The sequence below is a fragment of the Diadema antillarum genome, unplaced genomic scaffold (genome assembly GCF_040938485.1).
Source record: "Diadema antillarum isolate AM-2024a unplaced genomic scaffold, OU_Dant_1.0 seq00001216_RagTag, whole genome shotgun sequence".
Taxonomy (NCBI): Eukaryota; Metazoa; Echinodermata; class Echinoidea; order Diadematoida; family Diadematidae; genus Diadema; species Diadema antillarum.
The window spans coordinates 219290-243019 of NW_027272008.1; the positions used below are offsets into that span (position 1 = coordinate 219290).

General features: G+C 38.6%; 1 protein-coding gene across 1 annotated transcript; it reads right to left on the bottom strand.

Moving 5' to 3' along the window:
• LOC139744883 (lysosomal acid glucosylceramidase-like) lies at positions 1 to 18595 on the bottom strand. The gene is made up of 10 exons (XM_071655293.1): positions 18409 to 18595; positions 16273 to 16473; positions 15214 to 15357; positions 9810 to 9943; positions 9292 to 9464; positions 7153 to 7390; positions 5307 to 5531; positions 4414 to 4577; positions 2099 to 2218; positions 1 to 698 (listed from the first exon to the last, which is right to left on the bottom strand). The coding sequence occupies exons 1-10, from the start codon at positions 18548 to 18550 to the stop codon at positions 584 to 586; spliced, it is 1656 nt and encodes a 551-aa protein (XP_071511394.1). The 5' UTR covers positions 18551 to 18595; the 3' UTR covers positions 1 to 583.
• Between the last annotated feature and the right edge of the window lie 5135 nt (positions 18596 to 23730).

A 23730-nucleotide genomic window follows, 5' to 3' on the forward strand; every position in this document is an offset into this window, starting at 1 on the left:
TGTAACACTGACTGGTATCATGAATATTTGTTCATCTATGCATAAACACACATACATATCCCTTGGAAAACTTAAGTACCATGTCATTTTCCATTGTCAAATTTAAAAGAAAAAATTTAAAAAGAGGAATAAAATAGCCTCGGGGGACATGAACAATAAAATAAAAAGAAAATAAAAATGCTGCACTGATTTTCCACACATAGAGGGGAAGTGCAGAAAGGTTACGACAGCTTAATGCACACATGATTTTTTTGCAACATTATCACGTACTTCAGGACAGATATAAAACAAACAAAAGAAACAGAAATATTGCATAGTTAAATCTGTAAGACAGGCATACTATGGGGACAAAATGGTGCCACTGAATTAAAAAAAAGTGCTTTCTTTCAGAATGTTTTCATATAATTTACTGTTCCACATTTACACTGTAAGTCCGAATTTTCCTGAGCATCAATTCTCATTTTCCCTCACATGCTAATAAGAGGAAGATCGTTTATGTAAGAGATACACCATAGAAGGCATGTTGACTGTAGCTTTGCCTCTACCGTACAACCATCAGCGCAGCTGGGGAGAGGGTCTGTTGTTACGACTTTGTTGCTCTCCACAGGTAGGTTTGCACGGAGCGGGCAGGCACGTCCGTGTTGATGTAGGAGTCGAGGATGGCGTCGTATATTGACACAGGGACGGACTTATCTTGCCTGTAGAGAGACAGAGTAATACTCGGTGACGACGGAACATGAAGTTTTGTAATGGTGAATTGGTCATTTTTGTGATAAGCTTGTAGGTTTGGCATCACAAAATATATGATTTTGCAATATAAGCTCTTTTGAATGAGATTCATTGCAAAAGCTGCTCTGACAAAAAAAAAATAATAATAATGATAAAACGAGAGTGAACTTTATCCCCTTATAACATGATATTTCTGTAACTGTCACATTTGTGGGACGAGTAGGCAGCTGAAAATTGTTGAGTGAACTGTGAGCAGCCTCCACTGTATCCCTAGTATCATACATGTAAATCAATGTTCAGATATCTTAATGATAGTTTCAATGAATGTCAAGCACAGAGATGACGTCCATCTGTCTATAGACCAATCCGACCTGGCAGTACACCCGTCATCAACTGTGGTGTCCACGTTGCACACGCATATGCTGAATGCATGCTATATATTGCAGCGGGGGCAAGGTCGACATATATATCATGCATCCGGCATACACGTGCCCACATGGGACACCACAGCAATGGTGGATTTTGCTGCCAAGTTGGATCGGTCTGTAAGATATCCAGGGGATGTCGTACAAGAAGGCGGAGTTAGTGCATAAAATGGCGCCCTCACTCTTGTCACACGTAGACTGATATGGCGACTAGATTGGGACTCTCAACGAAGATTCACTGCGATAGTTGCAAGGAAAGGGTGGGGGTGGAATAGCTGGAGATATTTTTAGCAGTTCAGGGCAAAATAAACTTGCCAGAGTCTGGTCCATGCTATCATACCATAAAAAGCACACGTCTCCTTTAGCTTAGCATGCACAGCACTGTGGATAAATACAAAACAATGTACTCCTTTAATACACAGCGCAACCTTATCTGTAACCCTTGACTCGTACAATCACAACACGATGAACTAGAGATAGCCTTGCACTGACGGCTCACTGGGTTGGCCAAGAGGTGAAATTTGAGTGTGGCATCTTGTCAAGTCAAAGTCCACGGAAATGATATCCCTGCGTTTTATCACTTGATACATAATGTGACTAAACTGACAGTATGCCACTTGGGCAACACTGATATAACAAAGAGCGCATGGAGTGGAAACTTACCAGTATTAAAAGCAGGGGGAAGGAGGGAGGGGGAGGGGGAGGGGGAGATTAATGAAGAGACGAGAAAAGTTGTTGGTGGAAGACTTACAAAGCGGTATTCAAGACACTATGTCACAAGAAAGGGGGGAGGGTCTATCCCACGCTAGATACTGCAACTTGATAGATATGGGAATGGGGCATTAGGGACTGCTGGCACAAGGAAGGGGAGGGATGACTCTTATCACAGAGCAGCTCCTGCAAAGAGGGAAGATACCAGGAAAGTTGTTTGGAGGTAGACTTACGTGTTTAAGAGCACCATGGCAACAAGCCCATCTGGTCTGAGGAAGGCGATGGCCTCGAGGTTCTCGTCCTGCTGTTGTATTGTCAGATTAGCCCTGAACGAGTCTGGCAACACAAATTTACTGCATCCAGAAAGAAAGTTTTGAAATAAAACAGTTTACATCATCTCACAATTTTGCTCATAGAAAGCGCAAAAAGAAATTGTAATGACAAGAAATCAATGTAGTAAACAATTGGCTAGAGGCATTTGTAACAGTCTCCAAGGATCAGTATGAAGGCCCCTACTTTTTTCTATATATGACAATATTTTACATTTAAGCACTCTGTTTAGGAATCATTGCTATGCCAACAACATGCAGTTGCTAGCATCCTTTGAACCTGGTCAAGAAAATATTGTGTCTGCTAAACAAAGGCCTGAAGCGTGTATATAGGATGGCATAGTAACTTGTGCTCACTCTCACTCAGAGTAAGCAATGCTAAGTCTGAATTAATGTTGTTTGGTTATAGGGCCTATTTGTCAAAGTCTAAAATATGCTCCATCAAAATAATGGATTCCCCAATTCCAGTGTTAAACAAATGTAGATACCTTGGTGTTCTTTTCAATTCTTCTGTGTCTTTGTCATATCAAGTCTCCAGTATCTGCCAGATTGTACAATATCTACTGCATAACTTAGGATTTACACAAAAATAATATTTCATTCAGTCTAGTACAGAACAGTGCATGTGTACACTCATTACTTCTCGTTTGGATTTTTGCAATGTCCTACTGAGAATAAATTAGAATCACAATTAGATCATCCTCGAAAGCTCCAAAATAATGCTGCCTGTATAACTTCATTGTCATCTGACGAGGAAACACATAACACCTATACTTATACCTCTCCACTGGCTGCCTGTTCAATATTGAGTCATGTTTGAGTTGCTGTTACTTGAATATCTATTCATTACATGGAACTGCTCCTCACAACAGTTCTAGCTTGATAATTCCTGATAATCTTCCTAGGAACTCCTAGGTCTTTACACTCGTCTCTACTTGCTGTGCCAAAACTTCTTGAGGTGATCGATCATTTCTACATGCTGGTCCATTCCTACTGAATAGACTCCCACACGATATAAGTAATCCATCCTTTCTTTAGTAATTTTAAGATTTCACTCTACATAAAAGCGGTTATCTAGAAAATAATTTTTGTAAATGTTTTCTTCATCTCTTCTTAACTTCTCTCTTTATATTTTCTATCTGCCTTTCTCTGTGACATGATCATCTACCCATGATGGATACAGAGCACACAACAAGTGTTCATATTACTATCATTATCATTATAATGTACTTTCGCTCTCATTTTCAAATTGCTTTCATGATTGACAGTGCTCTTAAAATCTTGTTTAAATGCACTCGATGAAATCACATGCAACATTCATCATTTAGTTTCAATGACAAGCTCTTAAATTCTTTATTCAAGTGGATAAAATAAAGAGGGATAAGTTTACAAAGAGTCACATACTCATGAAGGTGTGGGCATTCATAAGCGTACTGAAATGACACAACACGTCGATAAGATGCAGCATACAGTATGCCATACATTTCAAAAGTACAACATTGTGCAAACTGAGACTTGTAGGCCTACGACAATTTTGTGATTGATTGAATTTGCGACCGAGAATGGCAATCACAGAATGGAAATGAAATATTGTCATTTTTAAGAGAAAAGTAAATGCTTTCCCACCTTTGAAATAGAGACGATACACAACACACGGTCAAGGGTATTATGGGAGGCAATTTTTTTGCAGGTTGATTTCAAGAACATCGGTCGACTTTAAATGTCTGAAACATATACCCCGTATGCAGTCCTACATTTTAACAAATAATACTCAAAAAACTGATTATGTGCCACACTAAGATTATGTGAGTGATGACTGCAAGTTCAGCTGGACAAAATGCTGTAAATGCCATTAAGTTGTGTGGTTTTTATCTTCCCAAATCCTGAGAGTTGGGAGTTATTCGTGAATTTTACAACACACAAAAGCATTAACTCTGATTCGAGATGAATGTGAGGTGGATGCGTACATTTCATCTGTTTGTACCTGTACTGCATGACTGCCAGTTCAAACACTCGCGAAATTGTTGGAAAGTTCCAATTAACAAGATATTAGACTTGCTAAACAGACATGGTGTATACAGTAATGCGAACTAAGATGGCATGTGTCCTATTTCATATGCCAAACATTTACTGTTGCCTGGGTAGGTAGGCAGGCACATGTGTAAATAGTAGTAAATTGGGTTCTTCATCGATTGCATATAAAGACAAGGGTAGCTCACCTGAAGTGACCCAGATGGTAGTACATTGGGTTCTTGTAGAAGACATCATACTCCGCATCTACGATGATGGGCGCGTTCAGCTTGTGGTCTATCCAGCTGGGGCCGCCCTGGATGTTGAGGGCGATGTTCCAGTCCAGCCAACCCCTCACCCAGTGGCTCATATTCTGGGGAAAAAAAAAATTACCCCTAATTATTTTAGAAACAGGTTCGTTGTCGACAGTGGCATGCTTGTCTATTGTTTGTTTGTTTGTTTGTTTTTCTAATAATAAACTTTTGCTCCTTTCAGCTAAATTTTATTCTATTTTCTTCAAAAAACATTAAAATTCATTCATCTTTATGTAAAATTTCATCGAATTCACACAGAGTAAAAATGACAGCAAAAATTGAGACAAAAAGAGAATCGGTTCCAGGTAATACAGCTGATCTTTGTGCAACACTTCCGAACCATTACCCTGACTTCATGAGCATATCTTCAAATATTTTGCTCATCATATTCCATAAAAACTCGCAGCATATTTGTGTACTATATACATACAATTACCAAAGCACGCTCACAATTATCAGTCCACACAAAATGAGAAAGTATGTTGGGAGGGCCTTTGTCTTCGCAATACATGCAGGAGTACCATGGTATCTACGGCAGAGCGCAATTTATCACTTGAATGGCGGTGGGAGTGTAGCATTGACTTTATCAAATCCCTGAAGTCCCAATTCCATACAAGATGATTGCGTCAGTAGCAATACATGATTTACAATTCTTGCACCTGTTGTAACCCAAGTGCGAGAATTCCCACTTGGAATGGAAGCAGTGACATTTGCATGCCGCAGACGGATCATAGTCCCCTCATGGAAGAGAACCAGGGTGTCAACACCAACAAACAGTACACCTTTACCTCAATGATGCTCTGGGTGTAGGCCTCCCCGTGGGTCCACTTTCCCAGGGTGACTTTTTGGCCCGGGACCTCCGAGGTGCCCTGGCACGCCTCCGTGTACAGGATGAAGTAGTCCGGGAAGAGCTGATTGGTCAGGTCGAGCTTGAGGGGCGGGGCCTGCTTGTCCCAGTACCAGTGGACGGCGATGCCCTTGATGTACTTGGCCGCATCCTTGTCACCGAGGACCTGGTGAATAGCACAAGTGAGATTAAACCTTACAGTGCCAGGGGCATTTGGACGATGTGTACAATGCTACTTATGTGGTTTTCTGAGCCAATTAGCACATAAAGCACATAATGGGCTCAGCACTTCTTGAGACCTAGAAATTTTGCATATGGATCAAATATACTTTTACAGCACTCTCACTTTTGAAACAACAAATGCAAGAGCAGCATCAAGCTGCTCTCACTTGTCTACAATCTTGTACGACCCCCTCAAAAATGCTGGAACACGATGGTGTACTCCATTTCAAACGACAACAAACAGAAATATATTTCACACAGTAAAGGATAAAGTCCGTGCGATGGCAAATGGAGTTTTATCAACAGATATTCCTAATCAACCTGGTAAGGTTTTAAAGGTACAAGAGTCCTGAAACTGTTGATTTGAATGGAGACATATGCATAAGGAATGCGTGTATGAAGACACAATTTAAGTTGGGCATTGACAAAAATGCAAAATATTACCCAAAAAGATATGCTGGAAGTAATGCAGTCTCTGAGCAATCCAGATCATGATTGCTACGTGATGTTTTATAATCTATTGCATCGATTACAATTATATCAGGCCACAGCAGTATCCAGTACGTGAGAGCGAATCCCTTGTAGCTCGTTAGCAGCATGTGATTCAATACAGCTGCTAGGGCAAGTTTCAATCATCACGTACTAGTAACGTTCTACCCATATCCCATTACTGAACAGGGAGGGCACTTCACAAATAAAAGTTGAGTACATACTACTCCAAAACAACTCATTATTCTTGCAAATCATGAGAGCCAGACAAGTTTCTTGGTAGAGCCTTTCAACATATTTATTGCAAACAAATTCCAACTGTTGGAAGATGAATTTTGAGCTCTTTTGAGAACTGTTTTAGTCTTAACTTCAGTAAACAAAGTAAAGGAGAACTGAATTTCCATGGGGAAAAAAGTTTTAAATTTAACCCGTTGAGGATGGGCTGATTTTGCTATAACGGGCATTTACCATAGACACTTGCCCGAGTATACTCAGAACTCGTCCTCAACGGGTTAAGAACTCTAGTGCATGAGGAAGTGAGTTGCAAGAGATCTCGACAGAAAGGAAAGTGGAGGACATGACCACCCACACATACTGATGCCAATGTGCCAAAACAGCCATCTGCTGAAATGTACTTCAACATGAATTAGGGCAATTTACCAATCGGTTGCAATAAAAACAACTCAATGCAAAAGTCTAATCAATTTGAACATGTGACCACATACCACAAAGTCCTAAAAAACAATTTGTCCAGGTCAATTTCCAAGCAGAACCAAAAGTCTGTTCTTTGGGTGAATGAAATTAATAACTAAGTTTTTGCATTTTCTGAGGGAGTTGCTTTCCTTCTACTGGTTTCTGAAATTTGGAGCCAAAAATAAAGTGAAAATAAACTGATTTTGACTGAGGGTTCTTTTTTTTTCTCCACTTCTACTTATGAAGCATATGAAAGTGGAAACCTGAAAAAAAAAAAATATCTGAAAACAGTCAGCAATAGTGTTGATACTTATGTTTTAAACATACAAGTATAGATAAATCAGATTCTTCTAAAAATAAAATTCCCAAGTAAAATCACTCACTCTGACTGGCCAATCAGGCAGTTCGAATCGCTGGTCGTCAAGCATCATGATGGTGATGTTGCCGAGCCCTTGAGCCTCCAGGGTGGGGCCCAGGTCAAGCTTCACGAAGTCCCTCTCCAGCTCTGGGGTCAGGTAAAGGCAGGCATTGGGTTGGTCTTTGATGCCGCCGGCAAACGGTTCATTTTGTACCGTCATGCCCCACAAAGGCACACTGTGGTTTGCATAGCCCTTGATAAATCTGTGAGGCAAAAGGTATACATAAACACAAATAGATACACATATAGATGGATAAATACTGGTTGGTAGATTGATAAATAGATAAAAGGATAGATAAATAGATAGATAGATAGATAGATAGATAGATAGACAGATAGATACATAGATAGACAGATAAATAGATAGATAGATAGATAGATAGACAGATAGATAGATAGATAGACAAACAGACAGATAGATAGATAGATAGATAAATAGATAGGTAGATAGATAGATAGATAGATAGACAAACAGACAGACAGGTATATGGATGGATGAACAGACTGACAAATACAAATTGACAGAAATCAAGTTTGAGATTGGCATTGCTCTCAGATTTTACTCCTTTTAATCAAGCTTTTGGCCTATCATAGTCCTCATCAGGATCTACCAAGAGAACACAAAGCTCTAATTTGAGCATCTAAATGGGATCATATGCCACGATATATCAAAGTGCAATACCATACAGTGCAATATGACATAATTTTTTCAAATATTCCCTGATATCTCCCTTTTCGATATACTTTGCCCCTTTTATGATGCTTGGCCCTGTGCTGTATTTCTCAATGCCAATATCAATGTGTATGGTCATTACATCAATGTATGTATATTGTAGGTCTTGCTATCAAGAGATAAACAATGGTACTAAACTACAATGTAGGTCCAATGTTTAAGAACAGAACTACAGAAACCCACAGAACACATTGTCAACCACACATCTGGTCTGATGTACAAAGATTTTATATTGTATACAGAGCACCGGTTATTGACAGGTGTCACATGACATTTGTTTTATGTGGGCGTAGGTGATATGAGAGTGAAACTTGTAATCACAATGTTAAAGACGTGAACAATTAACAGTTCATAATTGCAATGGCATTTCTCATTTAATGAATGTTTATATGGCTAATAAATCACAAACTAGTGTCTTTCATTGCCCCACATTTGAAAAACTTTGATTTTCAATGGCAGATGCACCATCACTGCAGGTGATTAAAGAAACTGGCAAACACAACAACCGATGAACAAAACCAGGATGAACAAATAACCCTTTTGAACTAAATATAATTAGGGACTGCAGAGGCTCACGAAACTAAAAGAAAAACCTCCAGCAATGATTGACACATTTGAGAATACAATGAGAGGATGCATGTATAGTGTCTGTCTATTGTGCTAGACAATGTTTTATCATGGAAATGTATGGAAAGATGGGTTCAAACACCAAACATCACGGGTACTTGACGAAAATTATGCTTTGCTCATCAAAGCAGTTTTTACCCACTGATACGATGATTGGATGAAGTTGGCCCAATTTGTTCCACTTTCTCACACTACATGACTAAATCATAGCACCCAGTTGTGCATATGAAATCAACAGCAAAAGTCCCTTCCAAAAGTGCAATCGGTTGGACAATAAAGTGCATTGAACTTTACTGCACACAAACTACCTCCTGATTCCTGAGTGAAATACTACAAGGGCTTTTTAAACAAACAGATGGCTTGCATGAATATGACCCAGCTGCCTTGAAGAAAAGTAACATTTTCATGGCCACAAAAATCCTAAATTCAATCTCTTTGTGATTTCTATGACAGCTATGTAGTTGCAGATCAGCAAGCCCATTCATCATTCATGTGTAGCACTGCTCCTCAGTCAGTGGTGATGCAATAAGGATTAAGGCAAGCAGGCAATCTTTATTCATTGACAAATATTTTCCAGACATCTGCACCAATCAAACGGTGTCCAAAGCACTCCGGCATAAAAAGCATGGTAAGGATAAATTGACTACACCAAGACCAATCACTCAAATCGGCTGAAGACCTCACAGAATGAAGGTTTTATGAAGGAGCCCTAGAGAACGACTGGAGAATAGGAACCAATCTTACTTGGCATAATAGAGGGCCAGAGTCTTGTAGTACTTGCCACCTGGTTCCCCAATCAGTTTCCCGCGGTAACGGTACGTCCCACTGGTCTTCATCCACTTCGGAGGTGACCAGGCCGTGCAGAAAAACTTCAGCGGCCGCACACTGACCTCCATTGCTTCTTGCAGGATAGGAATCTACAGGAAAACAAATAGTTCATACTTGAAGCTATTAGAGCAGTGGTGTTTAAGCTGGTATTTTTGTGTACAGATATTTTCCTGAATGAGGAGGTCACAGACATTATCGCGAGATGTTTTCGCTATTTTGACACCAACACTATCATAAGTGCACTAATGCCTGTTAGTTTAAGATATTTTTCATGTGCTGTTAAATTCACGATCGAACAGGGAGTTGCGAAATTAAAACCCTCACAAAAATAACAGCTTATACAGTATTACTTCACAAATACAATGTACAACTTCAGAGTAAATGATAATAAATGATCCAAAGTTCTACAATGAAATGGAGGCAGATTTACATACCTTGTAGTGTACATCCTCATCTGCCAGAGAAAAGTTGGCAAGTTCAAAGTCGTTCTCGCTCTCGCACAAACTGTATGGCCGCTGAGAGAAGTCGCAGGTACCCACGTTGATTCTGCTGAAGGTGTATTCGATACCTGGGATGGAATAGAAAAATACAAAGGACTCATATCTAGAGAAATGTTCTTGAACCTTTCATTGTGGGCTAAAACCAACCAACAACATCAATCCATCATCACCTGCCTTGTCCACGCTCATCCAATAAATCCTGCAGACTTCACAGCACACTTTCCTAGGGGCAAAATGTGACTTTATATCACAGCAAATTTTACAGGGGTTGTGTTTTTTTTCCCTCAAATGTATAAATGTTGATGATATTTGAAGTAAGATAAATAATGAAGAGGAAACTTTAATAATGTGTCCATGTATGCATGACTTGACATTGCATATCACATTCAATCAAATGAACATACGTGTACATGGTAACTCTAATCTTATTGTAGATCAGTAAGGCACAAATTGTTCACTTGTTCAAAATATGTTTTGAACAGTCATTCCTCAAATAGCACTTTCATACGCGTCATATCATTTGTTCCTCATTCAACAGATGTATTGCTGGTAGGGGCCTATTTCATATTGTTTTTTTTTTTTAAGTTGTTAGAAGTGGAAGTCAGTGCTACTGTAAGTTTTTTCTTCTTTTACCATATTGTGAAATGATATCTAAGAGTAGATTACTTATTCTATATATATGCACACCTTTAAGTACAGAAAGCCATGTTTCACAAGGCCCATATAACACTGACCCTCTGTAACCTACACAGATAAGCTTTGCATTGCTACATGCATGTACATTTAAAATTTAAACGAATTCCATTGTTCAGGAAAGTCGGGCGTAGCAAAGTACTGCTCTGTGTATCGGGAGCAGAGAAATACAGTATTTGCTCTGTGATAGCGGTGAGTGCATAATACTCAGTGATGTGATATGATAGTGTCATTATATCACAACTTCAAAAAGGAACACACAAGGGTTTATAGTATTACCTAGATAAGAATGATGATAACCTCTATATCTTTATCTATTGTGATATGATATGGCAAACACATGCACGAGTATGCTTACATTGTATAATCACCTTTCTCCATGGAAAAGGCCTACAGTAGGCCTACCTACTAAACTTGGAAATCTGAAGAGGTGTTTATTTACAATTTGAATCAAACAAATTTCTCTGGGTTCAGCAGTTCATAATTGTGCATTTGCGAGGAAAGGAATCTGCAGAGACAAAGGCCCGAATTAACGAAGGTGGTAAAATCTTTGTCCATGGTTTAAACCATAGACAGAGCTCGTAGTTTTTTATGGGGCCACAAGTGTCGAACAGTCTATTTTGTTACGAAATCAATCATTTTCTTACGAAATGTTAACATTTCAGTTTTCTTCAAAACCCAGTTTTAAATGTCACGATAACCAAGAGACCCAAGGGTTTAGCGCTCACCAGAGCAGCCCACTTGCCTTTAACGACACTCAACCTGAGGTAAACTTCTGCAAGATTCTTGAGATTTGGAGACTGCTACAAGCCCCTTGTACAACGCCCTCTTAATTTGTCCAAAACTTATCCTAAGATGCTCTACAAGTTAAATGCAATACTGTAAACGTCAATATTTTTGCGCGATTAATTTTTCGCGCTGAGCGGCTCGAAAACATATTCGCGGGTTCTTAAATTCGCGCTCCGCAGCGGGTTAATACACAGTCGCTGTTTTCATCCAGCGATGCCAGCGTATAAAAGCGACGTAGCGAGCGGCGCGAGTGTGAGTACAAGCGCTCAACTACGTAGTACACTGTACACGTATTTTACTCGATACATGTACTGTACAAAGTGTAGTACTAGTACGTACAGTAGTCGCGGAGATGTAGCACACCAATTGGCCATGGGCTCGGTGCGTGCGGTGCGTGCGATGATACTGCTATATGCGTAAACATGTCTGTACTACGTAGCAGTATCATCGACGAAGCGCACGCAATTCAGGCCGTTCAAAGTGTGCATAGAAAATTGCGAAGATATATTCACGCGTTTTTTAATTCGCGCTAGCCGAACGTAGCGCGAAATCCGCGAAAATTAATGTACCGCGAAAATTTCCACATTTACAGTATGTTACATGTGATGTAAGTACACACTTAAGAGCAGGTCTGAACACTTTTTTTTACACATTACCTCATTTACATACTCAGCTTTTATTTCATTAACTACAATTGCAATGTGTTCAAATGATGAATATCATGACACTACATGTATCCTTAACTCATTGAGAGTGGGCTGATTTTGCTACAACACACATTTCCCATAGACCCCTGCCCGAGTATACTGGGGACTTGTCCTCACCGGGTTAATGCCCACTGTATTGCCTGTCACGCCTTTTCGCATTGACTGCTATGGCCTCCACATATTAGTGAAGGACAGCACCTTTTTTTTTTCATTTTTCTTTTTTCTGTACCAGCAATCTTCTGACTTAACACCAGGCCAAACTTAATATCTTAAAATTTTTATACTATTTTTTTGGGGGGGTGAATTTTCAGCACCTGATTTGGATTGTATGCTAAACAGTTAATATCTCTCACAAAAATATAGCCCCATTTAAATTCCACTGGTACGTGTAAAATATGTGCAGTGTGCTATAAGAGAGGAGGAGGAACTGCCCACAGTATCAAGATGTACTGTTTTGTGTTCGATTGTGCCTTCCAAGTAACCTTTGCCACTCAAATATTTACCAGTGACACACATACACTAGAGGCCAATCCTCAAATCTCTAATGGGCACAGCAAAAAAGGCATGCTTGATATTTATGTACCATAACATCCCTGGGGTGACAAGACCTTGTACCAGAAAATCATCTATTTTCAGGGGAGCTAAAAAACTTCTTTTTTTTTTTCATCTTCACAAAATAGCATCAATATTGATGTCAAAGAATGTCAAAATATTGTTTTGGATTACACTGTAATGTCTCATTAAAAACTCCTCAAGTCTGCATTTTTGGCATACAAAATCGAGTCCCAAGGTTTCTGAATAAATTGAGATAAAAGGTTTTGTCATCCCATGGATGATATATTTCTTCAGTATAATACTCCACAAATTGGGACCTGTGATTAGTGATTTTCAACCTTGGAGATGATACAAGTATGTACACTGTATAATTGTGTTATGGGAGGCAATGCTTTTCAAGAGTTGTTCCTTTCACAAATATTACTAGTACAGTGTAGTTGACTTGCAGAGCTGAAAACACCGCAGAGTACATGTATACTGCAAAATCAACAGAACTCACTGTCACATCTCAGGCGGCTGTAACTGAGAAAAAAAAATGTTACTAATCTTGAGTACAGACTATGAGTACAACTCTTTTAATGATGTTATGCCAATGATATGCAGTAAATCAAAACAACAAGTTTAATGTGACATTATTCTAACAAGTTTAGTAAGTTATGTACAATGTATTACACTTGGACATCATCAAATGTGTTATTTTGGTAAATTTCTCAGTTCTTTGACCCATACCATCTGCTTATCACATGATGCGATGCAGCTGTAAAGGACCTTTCAAATGCACCAAAGTTATATAATCAAACACCTTTATTCTACTTTACTGTTGTTGATTCTTTTACTGCCTTTACATCTGAACACTTTGAAACGGAAGCTCGAGATATGGTTGCAATGAACACAGCTTACACAGGAAAGTTTTGTAAACGCATTCAGTTCATGGAGAGTGGCGTCAAATCGGAAATACGAGAGTGTGTACATATTACATGCACATGATCAGATTTGTTGAATAACTACTGTAGTTGTTTTCAACCTATGTAACATACTTAAAGACAGGAAGTCATGCTGGCAAACTAATGGATGTTTTGTGAAGGTTATCTGCTTTGGTAGCTCCAAATTTGGCATGAAATTTCAGACAGTGCTTCTGCCTCGCTTTGCATACTGTACAATAACAAAACACAAAAGGAAGGATGCATGGGTAATGGAGATCACTATGCATTGGCCCAAGCAAATCACAAGTTTGCCAAATTTGCTGAGTTTTGTTTCACAGCACAGATACAAACAAACACACTAATATTGAGGTCGGGTATTTGACTACGCATGACCTCAGTGCACGCATAGGAAATGTGCTTTTCCTTGATAGGAAACAAAAGAGGATGTTGGCACTGGAACTCTGATCATTGTGCCAGTCCCTGTTTCTCACATACCACAGGATGCTGAACAACCAAGAACAATCCTGAAGCATAAAGAATTTAGCAATAATTCTTCCTTTTATCTGTGAACTCCTCTTTAGTCTCCTGAGATGAATACAAATAATTCACATCATTTTCAATAGTAAATAAAATGATGAAATCTTGCCCGTCACCATCACGATGTGAAAGTGCTAATAACCAGTCATTATACTTCACTTATGACCAGTCATTATTTTCTGCAAATTTATGCATTCTTAAAGGGAAGGTAAACCCAAAGAGCAATGTGGATTGAGTGAAAGCAGCAACATTAGTAGAACACATCAGTGAAAGTTTGAGGAAAATCGGACAATCGATGCAAAAGTTATGAATTTTTCAAGTTTTGGTGTTGGAACCGCTGGATGAGGAGACTAGTAGAGGATATGACGTATGAGTGGACAACAATACAAAGAAAATATAAAGGAAATTCAACAAAAATTCACTTTTCTAGAATTATGAAAGAACAATGGACCAACCGCTTTCAGAAAGCAGGGGGAATAATTGCTACCCTTAACATATATGTCAATATCAAGTTGATGGAATTTGTAATTTTCATTGAAAATGGATTTTTGTAGAATTTTCTTTATATTTTCTTGGTATTGTTGTCCACTCATACGTCATAACCTCTACATGTAGTAGTCTCCTCATCCAGCGGTTCCAACACCAAAACTTGAAAAATTCATAACTTTTGCATTGATTGTCCGATTTTCTTCAAACTTTCACTGATGTGTTCTACTGATGTGTTCTACTAATGTTGCTGCTTTCATGCAATCCACATTGCTCTTGGGGTTTATCTTCCCTTTAAAGGCAAAACCATGCCTGATAATATGTACTCTCTCAACCGCTCATTTGATTGGGGTCTGCTCCATCACTGTATAATTACAAATTAACCCGTTGCAGCCACGGGTAAGACTCTTGTTGGTAACTACAGTGACATTTCAAGATGATGATCCCAGGGGGGTTGGGTAATATGCATTTATAGTACATTGTACCTGATAAATTCTGACCGAAGTGACCATCAAAATGTCTCACAATGAAGTGTGTGTGTGTGTGTGAGTGTGTGGTGGGGGTGGGGGGGGGGGAAGGGGGTAAATCCCCCAAAGGTATCATATCATATCAAATCAAACATCAAAACTATGACATCATGCCACTTACCATCTGGAGAGAAATACGCCCGAATCAACTTTGTCTGAGCAGCAGCGGAAAGGTTGCGGATGCTCAGACCAGCAGAGTCTGTGGTAGCACCACCAAAGCCCATGACTTTCTGATACACAGCGGATGTGTTTACTGTTAGCTGGACTGTGGGGTGAATACAGAGGAGCAATGGTAAAGCTACTGCATTGCCATATTTAAATTATATATTCATAGACTATTAGAACAAGATAAAAACAAAATAGTACAGGTGGAAAGAAGAAAAGCCTGAAGAAGGCAACTTGGCTGAATGCAAGGTACAATGTACATTCTGCAAGTGATGATTCTTCAATGGACTTTTTAAACAGCATGCTGGGTATGCCATGGTGTTATGAGGCTGTAAGTGTTTAATAGATATACCACGGGTACTACTTTATCCCTGTGAAATTGGTTAACCTCGTTTTACTATTCCTGAAAAGCAATATATGCATTTTTTTTTCAGTTTTGAGGCAATGCTAAGGCTCCAAGAACAACCCACAGTTGTTACAGTTTTCCTTTACCATCTTATATTACAGTGTAGCTACAAAGACAGTTACTCATAATTGCATTTTTCCCATATGCTACTCCACAAGAAACTGCAGTAAGCAATATTCAAGTTACCTGGTATGAAAGATTTTATCCTACACTGAGACACTGAGTTTGTAGGCCTTGACACCTCCATTTTCCTGAAGCAGTGTAGATCAGAAGTTCACACAGTGTACAATGCACCTAAAACAGTATTCATGTTTGTAATTTTGTTTCATTTTTCTCTCTTTTAAATGCAGGCATTGCAACCTTAAAAAGTTCTACATGTTCATCAAGACTTCACAGCACAACGAAGATCTGCCCCAACGCAATTTAGGACGGAGCCCAAAGTATAAAAAACACACGGGCAATCTGTCACATAGAAAGTACAACTATTAATTGCCATTCTACTGTTTGTCACAATGAATAACCCACAAATCATAATTGCGTTATGTATATTTTCATAATTTGATTAACTCTGTCCCTGCTCACACTTCGCACTGCTTGTGCAGGTCGTACTGTATCTACCTGTAGAGTTTGCAGTCGCAGACAGCGAAACAATTGTCTTCTTGAATCTGTCGCTGGCCTTGCTAGACGTGAACACGGTGGCTCTGTCCGTTTCGAGGGGGAGGTAGCTTTCTATGGTGTCACAGTAGGTACTGTTGCATTGACACACAAAGCTATCGCCGGCTTTCTTCACGTTGCATGGGTAAAACGTACCTATCAGCAGAGACACATTCAGAGGAAGATACTATTGAATAAACAAACAGATGTCAAATACTTTAATATTCTTCTTTCCTTTGACATGATAGCAAAGTAACCACCTTAATCTCACCTTTGAGAACATTTTTACTTATCCCTAAAATTATCAACTTGAGCTACTAAAGATGCCTTTAATACATACATTAGACATTCTCTACAAGAAAAGAGAATCCTTGCAGTAACATTATACAATGTAATCACAAATACTGGTGAACACGATCACAGCAACTGTTTTGCTCACTTCTGAGGAAGAATTCCTTCATATATGTATAAACCCATCAAAATACAATTCAGTATCAAGAGTCCCTTTAATGACATCGATGTCCCCAAAACTTCTAACAAAGCAGAAATACAAGTTTTATGTAAAACCCAACTTATCATCAGTAATTATGTGGTACTCGAATAGATATGTGGATTGCTGCCATAGGGTTGAACAGTTCCATTGATAGTGAACACCGCCACCACCATCTCACCACGGCCCCCCTTCCCCAAGCCCCTAAAACTGAAAAAACGTTCGATGACCCTGTTTAGTGTGTTAGATAATGCCAATTTTGATGAATTAAATTGCATAAATGTACATTGTGTATCTCATTTGCAGAATGCGTAAAGCAGTAACACTACTTGGCAATCATTTGGTTTGTGTGACATGTAAATCCTGCTAAGGCTACTAATTTAACAGTCCCTACCATACACACAAACACAAAATAGATTTTTTAATTTGTGATGACCAAGACTTTTACTTTTTGCATGGGGATCAAAAACTGGATATGCCATAGGCCTACATGTACATTTAGCGAGTCTAAATTTTCATGAATCAGGACTTCCTGACAATTTTGCAAGTGGTTTCAATCACTTCGATCACTCGTATGAATCTAAATTTGAACCAAATCAGCTGATAGGAAGCATTGACCTCAACGTTGACTTTCATGTTGTCACTCAAAACTCGCTCTTCCTGAACAATCCTGGCATACGTTAGCTGCCTGAACAATTTCAAACTGAAGTTAGCTTTCTGATATGCAACAAATATTTTTTGTATGCTTATTAAAAGTACCAGTATTTATTAAAACCACGAGCTCAAAATCAATGTACAGTGATAATGGCAAGTTGAAAGACATTTTGTTGGGTTTTTTCAAGTTGAAAAAAAGTTGGTTGACAATGTGTGTGCGTGTCTGTGTTTGTCCATCTGTCTGTCTGTGCCAGTTCATGTGCGCTCATTGAACTGTATTTCTCAACCAACTTCATTCAATTGCCATCATCATTTTGTACGTTGACTTTTTATTTGCTACACTGTAGTTTCTGGTCATTTTGTCAGTCGAGAATGATAAGGGTGTTTAGTTGCCACTAAAGCCATGGTAATCATGGCATCTTGACACCCATTAATATCATTATGATTCTCAATCAATGACTTATTAAGATACATCGCACAGTCAGCTAAATTCACCTGCAGATTGTGTAGGCAGCATACAACATACATCCTGATTGCTCACAAAGAGTTGTTTTTGTGCGATGACGTAAAAGCCTGTGTTGATATCAACATTTTCTGTTAATCAATTTGATTCAAATCTAAGTGAGTACCAGTAAACGTTTATTCAGTAAAATACATTGTACTGGTAAGCTCTAAGTATTTCCTGTGAGTTTACAGCAATTTGATGATGTACACTCAAGCATTTTTGACTTAAAATGCGAACACTTTACTTATATCAAGATTGTTCATCCGAATAGAATAAAGTAAACCATCTAGAGCCTTCTACAGTTGATACATATGGCCTATACTGAGAAATTATGATATCTCGACCTACAAGTACAACAAAATAAAGACAAGTTAAATTTTATATTCAAACTTTCAAATCAGCGAATTACGAGCAGTTAACATGGTAACTCTCATCAGCTTACCATTGCCATTCCCGCTGATTTGACCTAACGTGCAAGTCACAGTCAAGTTGATCAGGAAAACCGACAGAAAAATACCGGCGCAAGTACAGAAATTCACATGCCATCTCCATCGGCATGGCCATGGGTCTTCCATGGTACCCATGATATCTCTGGGCGTGTTGGTATGCAAAAGCGGTGTCAATCCAACGTAGGAACTAGAATGGTATCCTATGACTATCAACTGAGTTCCTTGTTTGGCCTGTAAATTTAAAGTTGTTAGTTGTGTAATTTATCAGCCACTGCGTTGGCTTTTCCAGACGATGGAGCGCCGGCTTCTTCCACACACCAACCAGACGGAATCCTTTACACACACACAGTCGCACAGGCACAGCTCAGCTGTCACTGCACTGTAGAGTGTCAGCGTACTCACGTCACGTAACGTTAGTCGTTAGATATATTTTTCTATAAATGTGGCGACTTTGTTCTATGCACTGAGTGCAAGACAAAATAATGACGAAGTGCTTCAATCTAGTTGATCAAAATAATAAACATCAGTCCCGACACAATTCTATTACAGACAACAACGACACTCCCAGCAAGCATGTGGTTCCACGAACAACGTACCTACACAGTGTATGGCGTCTCGCAATGCAGTTACTGCATCAAAGTACACACGCCGCCGAGGTTGTACTACACGATTGTCGTCTGTGCGAGTAAATACACACATGGGGATGGCGATATGTTGTGGTGCACAACAACGGGGACGCCTCTAGCCTTGTTGTGTAACGAGTTCGGCTTATCCAGTTGTGGTTTGTGTGTGGTAGGTGTGTGTCAGGGTGTGTCGGTCACCTGACATAGCATGGTCCTAGTATCATGTGACGCAACCGGAAGTTTGTGACGACTTTACGCAGACACGCCCCCAACAACAAAATCAAGCACACCAAGAAACATAATTTTAATATCACCCCCCCCAAAAAAAAAAATATATATATACATATATATACATATATATATATATATGTTGATAAGGTAGTCCACGTGTTGGCAAGATAAAAAAAAAAATATATATATATATATATATATATATATATATATATGTATATATGAATATATAAAATGAAATAAATAAAAATATATAAATAAATAAATAAATAATAACAATAATAAATAAATAAATAAAATAAAATAAAATGAAATAAAAATAAAAATGAGACAAGTTGGAGATTTCCAACAGCAATGATTATGCTGTGAAACGAATGTTAATGAAAAGAAAAAATCGCACATAAAAGTAAATATTCAGTTTTAAAAACAAACAGCTAGCCTAATATATAACAGAAAGACATGAATTCATACATACACGTACAATCATCCACAAGCAAACATATTTACACAAGAACTATGACAAACGTGTGATTTTTCACAAATTTTGTAGAGTGACATGACCAATGCAGTGAGCGGTTCAAATCAATAACTTATTGTACATCACGTAAAATGTGTAAGTGTATAGGCTTATACCAAACATAGATCAATGGTCTATGATGGTTTCAAACGCAGGCTACAATCAAGCGCTAAAGTGTTCATTTTCATTTTTATTCTATTTCTGCATTTCTCCACTAAAGTCATACATGAATTGACTGTACATGTATTTTGAACAAAAGTGTGCGTGATAGATTCCCAGTAGGCCTCTATATCACAATAGTCTTTTATAAAAATAAAGGCCTGGTGATTTTATGACTTGTATCGCGCCAAACCCATTCTGTCGAGTGTTCAAGGCGCATGAATACTATTTAAAACATATATTAATTAGGCTTTGAGCACGTTTGAATAAATACAGTGAAGTCAAAGAAGTCAGTGTTTCAAGTTGGAGAGAAATTAAAAAAAATGCAGGAATCTGCTGTCTTAAGCAGATATCTATCCTTGATAGTGATGACAGTCGCAGGGGTAAAAAGACAGAAAGAAATATACACGAAAATTTGCAACTTGCCATTGGATATTAACAAATAACGAGTATGTAGGAGGAAGCCTTGGGGAAAAAGGAAACGTGAGAGGTTAGATCGGTATGCAGAGTGGTGAATTAACTCCAAGTGAAGTATAAATTGATGCAATTAAACACATAATTGTGGAGATCAATGAATTCACGATCAATGTGTTAGCCTTAAGTTAATAAAATTAATGTAAAAGAAGCAATTTTTCTCGACCCTGAGACAAAACATGCAGTGAAAACTATAAAATAAAAGATCGTACCTGTTCGTTTCTGACGCATTCAGTTTGGCTGATTAAGAGTTTTGAATTGGGTGTGGAGATTATGCAAGTTGCATGGAGGTCGAAAACTATATTAAGACCACAAATTATGAAGAAATTTGAGACCATGAAGGATCTTTCAAACGTTGCGGAGAATGTAATCATAGAATGATAATGCATGTATTTCGTTTCATCTATTTCTTTTTTTCAGACGCACAATCACATTTCCGATACCTTCAGGTACACAATGATCCTACTTACGATTGTCGGTTTTCGTCCAACGCAAACTTGGCTTCGAGCGATCAATCATTATTATTGTCTGACCTCATGTAGCGCATATCACAATAACCAGTTACCGTTAACAGGTCATTATAAGTTAATACATCATGGATAATGCTCCCTTAAGGTAAGGATAACGTGACTTATGCATCATCTTTATACAATGTAAACCTATATTACTATTTCACACAAGGATCTTATATTTCGGGGACAAAGTTTCCCAAAAGAGACGAAAGGGATTTATACCAGAGTTCCTAATCATATTCATTCAGATCTTATTTAGAGATATAGCTGAGATTCGCGTACAACAGTATATAATTATACTGCCCTACTTTGGCAAAAGGAAGCAAGTGACATACCATTCGAATTTGAGTTATTGATGTTTTCATAATTCACATATAATGAGCTCTTCTTCCAGGCCAAATTTCATGCAGAAACACTCATCCTACTAAGAGATAATGTTAGATAAGACATCATGATAGTCCTTTGACGTCAGTGTAAATGACACATGCTCTTTTACGAGAAATGTGACTTTTGTCACTTGCTTTCTTTTGCCAAAGTAGGGCAGTATAAACCTGCAGCGAATCATATAAAATATGAAATAATGTATCAATTATTTCATTGTGAAAAACGAAATAACAGCAAGTCAAGACAAAGTCATCAAAACGTTTTCACCGTCATGACCGTGACATTAGCTGAAGTTTTTGATTTACTCATGGGAGACAAACATTATACCAGAAAGAAGGCAGAGGTAGATGCGAAAGTATATCGATGAAAGGGCAATGTAACCCCAAATATACCAAGTGGGTTTAGAGATAATGTGGAAATATTGGAAGAACATAAATGTATACTTACAGGTCCTAGTAAAGTCTGAATAAAATCGAACAATTCATTAAAAACTTATACATTTTGAAGGTTTTTGGCTAAATCCATTGCGCCGTCAAGTATTACGTATATAGAATTCTTTTTCGATACCGTTTGAGGCACAAATTTCGAGCACAGGTCGCGGAGAACAATGGATAATCCCAAGGGGAGCAAAACTTATCCCGAGATAAAACAATAGAGGGTCCATGATATATGAGGTGGAATTTTTGAGGATGTTGCAGACTCATAGCCACATGTAATAGGCCCTTCCAAAGAAATTGTAGCTGCTGGTGTGTGCAGTGCGCTGTGAAAACAAATTCTGTTACTATTTATTGGTTATTATAATTTTCTATTGCCCGTCAATAGATGGCGCGATTTTAATCTGCTGGCTGGTGATCCGATGACAGCGGCCAAAAGCACTCTTCGAGATTCCAGAGATCAGTGAAGTATATACCGCGACACTGAAACAATCGCTCTGACTGTTCTTGTCATTGTTGATTTAAAAAAAAATACAGCCCATACATTCGTTAAAAAAAATGAAAATGATCAATAAGTATACACGTCCTCCAGTATAGAATCCATCCTTCTCGATTCAGTGCCCGGGCAACCAGCGACTTTCCGTCAGAGCGTTCAGGATACGAGTGATAGGCCAACATGGTTGTAGCCAGTAGACATATCCTCACACTTCCTCCTCATACCCCCCCCCCCCCCGCCTCCTATATTAACTGTTCTCTCTGACGATTGCTACCGTTATCCGCGACATATATATCCTCAAAATGTGCGCCTCAAACGGTATCGAAAAGACCCTTAGGCCTACTATTAGTATATACTGCGTCATCTGCTGCAATGGAGAGAAAGTCTCATTGACGGATGGGGTATGCCTATTCTAAAATTGATTCATTTAGCTTAGCAGAGCTCCCAAATGAACATGAACACAAAGTCTCAATAATGACGGCGGCACTTTCTTTCAGTTACTTTTCTCCTGATTTCACCTTCCTCCCCCTCTTTTAAATTTATTGAAACATTGTATGACCGAATAATTGAAATATGACAATAACAATAATAACTAAAGAACACAAAAACGATAATACAATATGATCTATATAATTCTAAGGGTGGCTTGCCCATTTCATCCCTTTTGACTAAAGTGCACTGTCGTGTAAAAATAGGGGTGGACGCTGCAGGCCGCTTATTCGATGTCATTATCACACATATTGAATTATTTTCCAAGACAATATAGGCCTACTGTCCGCAAATATGAAGAAATTTTATATTTTGATTAACATAATATTATTGATTTCCATTGAATGAAACCCATTTGGTAAGCGTTAGATCACCTTCCTGGTCAGATGTTGCCATGTAAAAAAAAAAAAAAAAAAAAAAAAAAAAAAAAAAAAAAAATCCTCAGACATAATGTTTGGTTTACCGGATCAGCGGTATTATGTTATGGAGGTTGGCGTAAACTTTTGATGTTTCTTTTTCCAATGTTATATATTTGTCAATTAAATTCGCCATCGTTAAGGATGTTGGATTAGATGGCAGCGAACACAAAATATTGGTAACGATATAGCATCATGACATTGAAGTCAATGCCATATTAATGGCCGACCGTAGACTGATATCATGGCCGGCGGAACCGGGGGGGGGGGGGGGGGGCAGGCATACAAAGGGGCATACAAAGGAATACATAAGATGTCATCACTTTGGCCCCCCCCCCCCCCTCCCCCACCAAATTTTTTTAACCCGGAAGTACGTAAGTGGCACTAAAAAGAAATAGATAGAGATCTTGAAGTGAGAGCGCGGTAATGTTATGTTTTTCCGCTGAAGACCCTTTTTTTTTTGCTTGTCAGCTGAAGAAACCCGGAAGTGGAAGGAGAAAGATGAGCTGAGGACCATTTTTTTTTTGTGTGTGTGTGTGTGGCTTGTTAGCTCATGAAACCCGGAAATGGAATTTCCCAT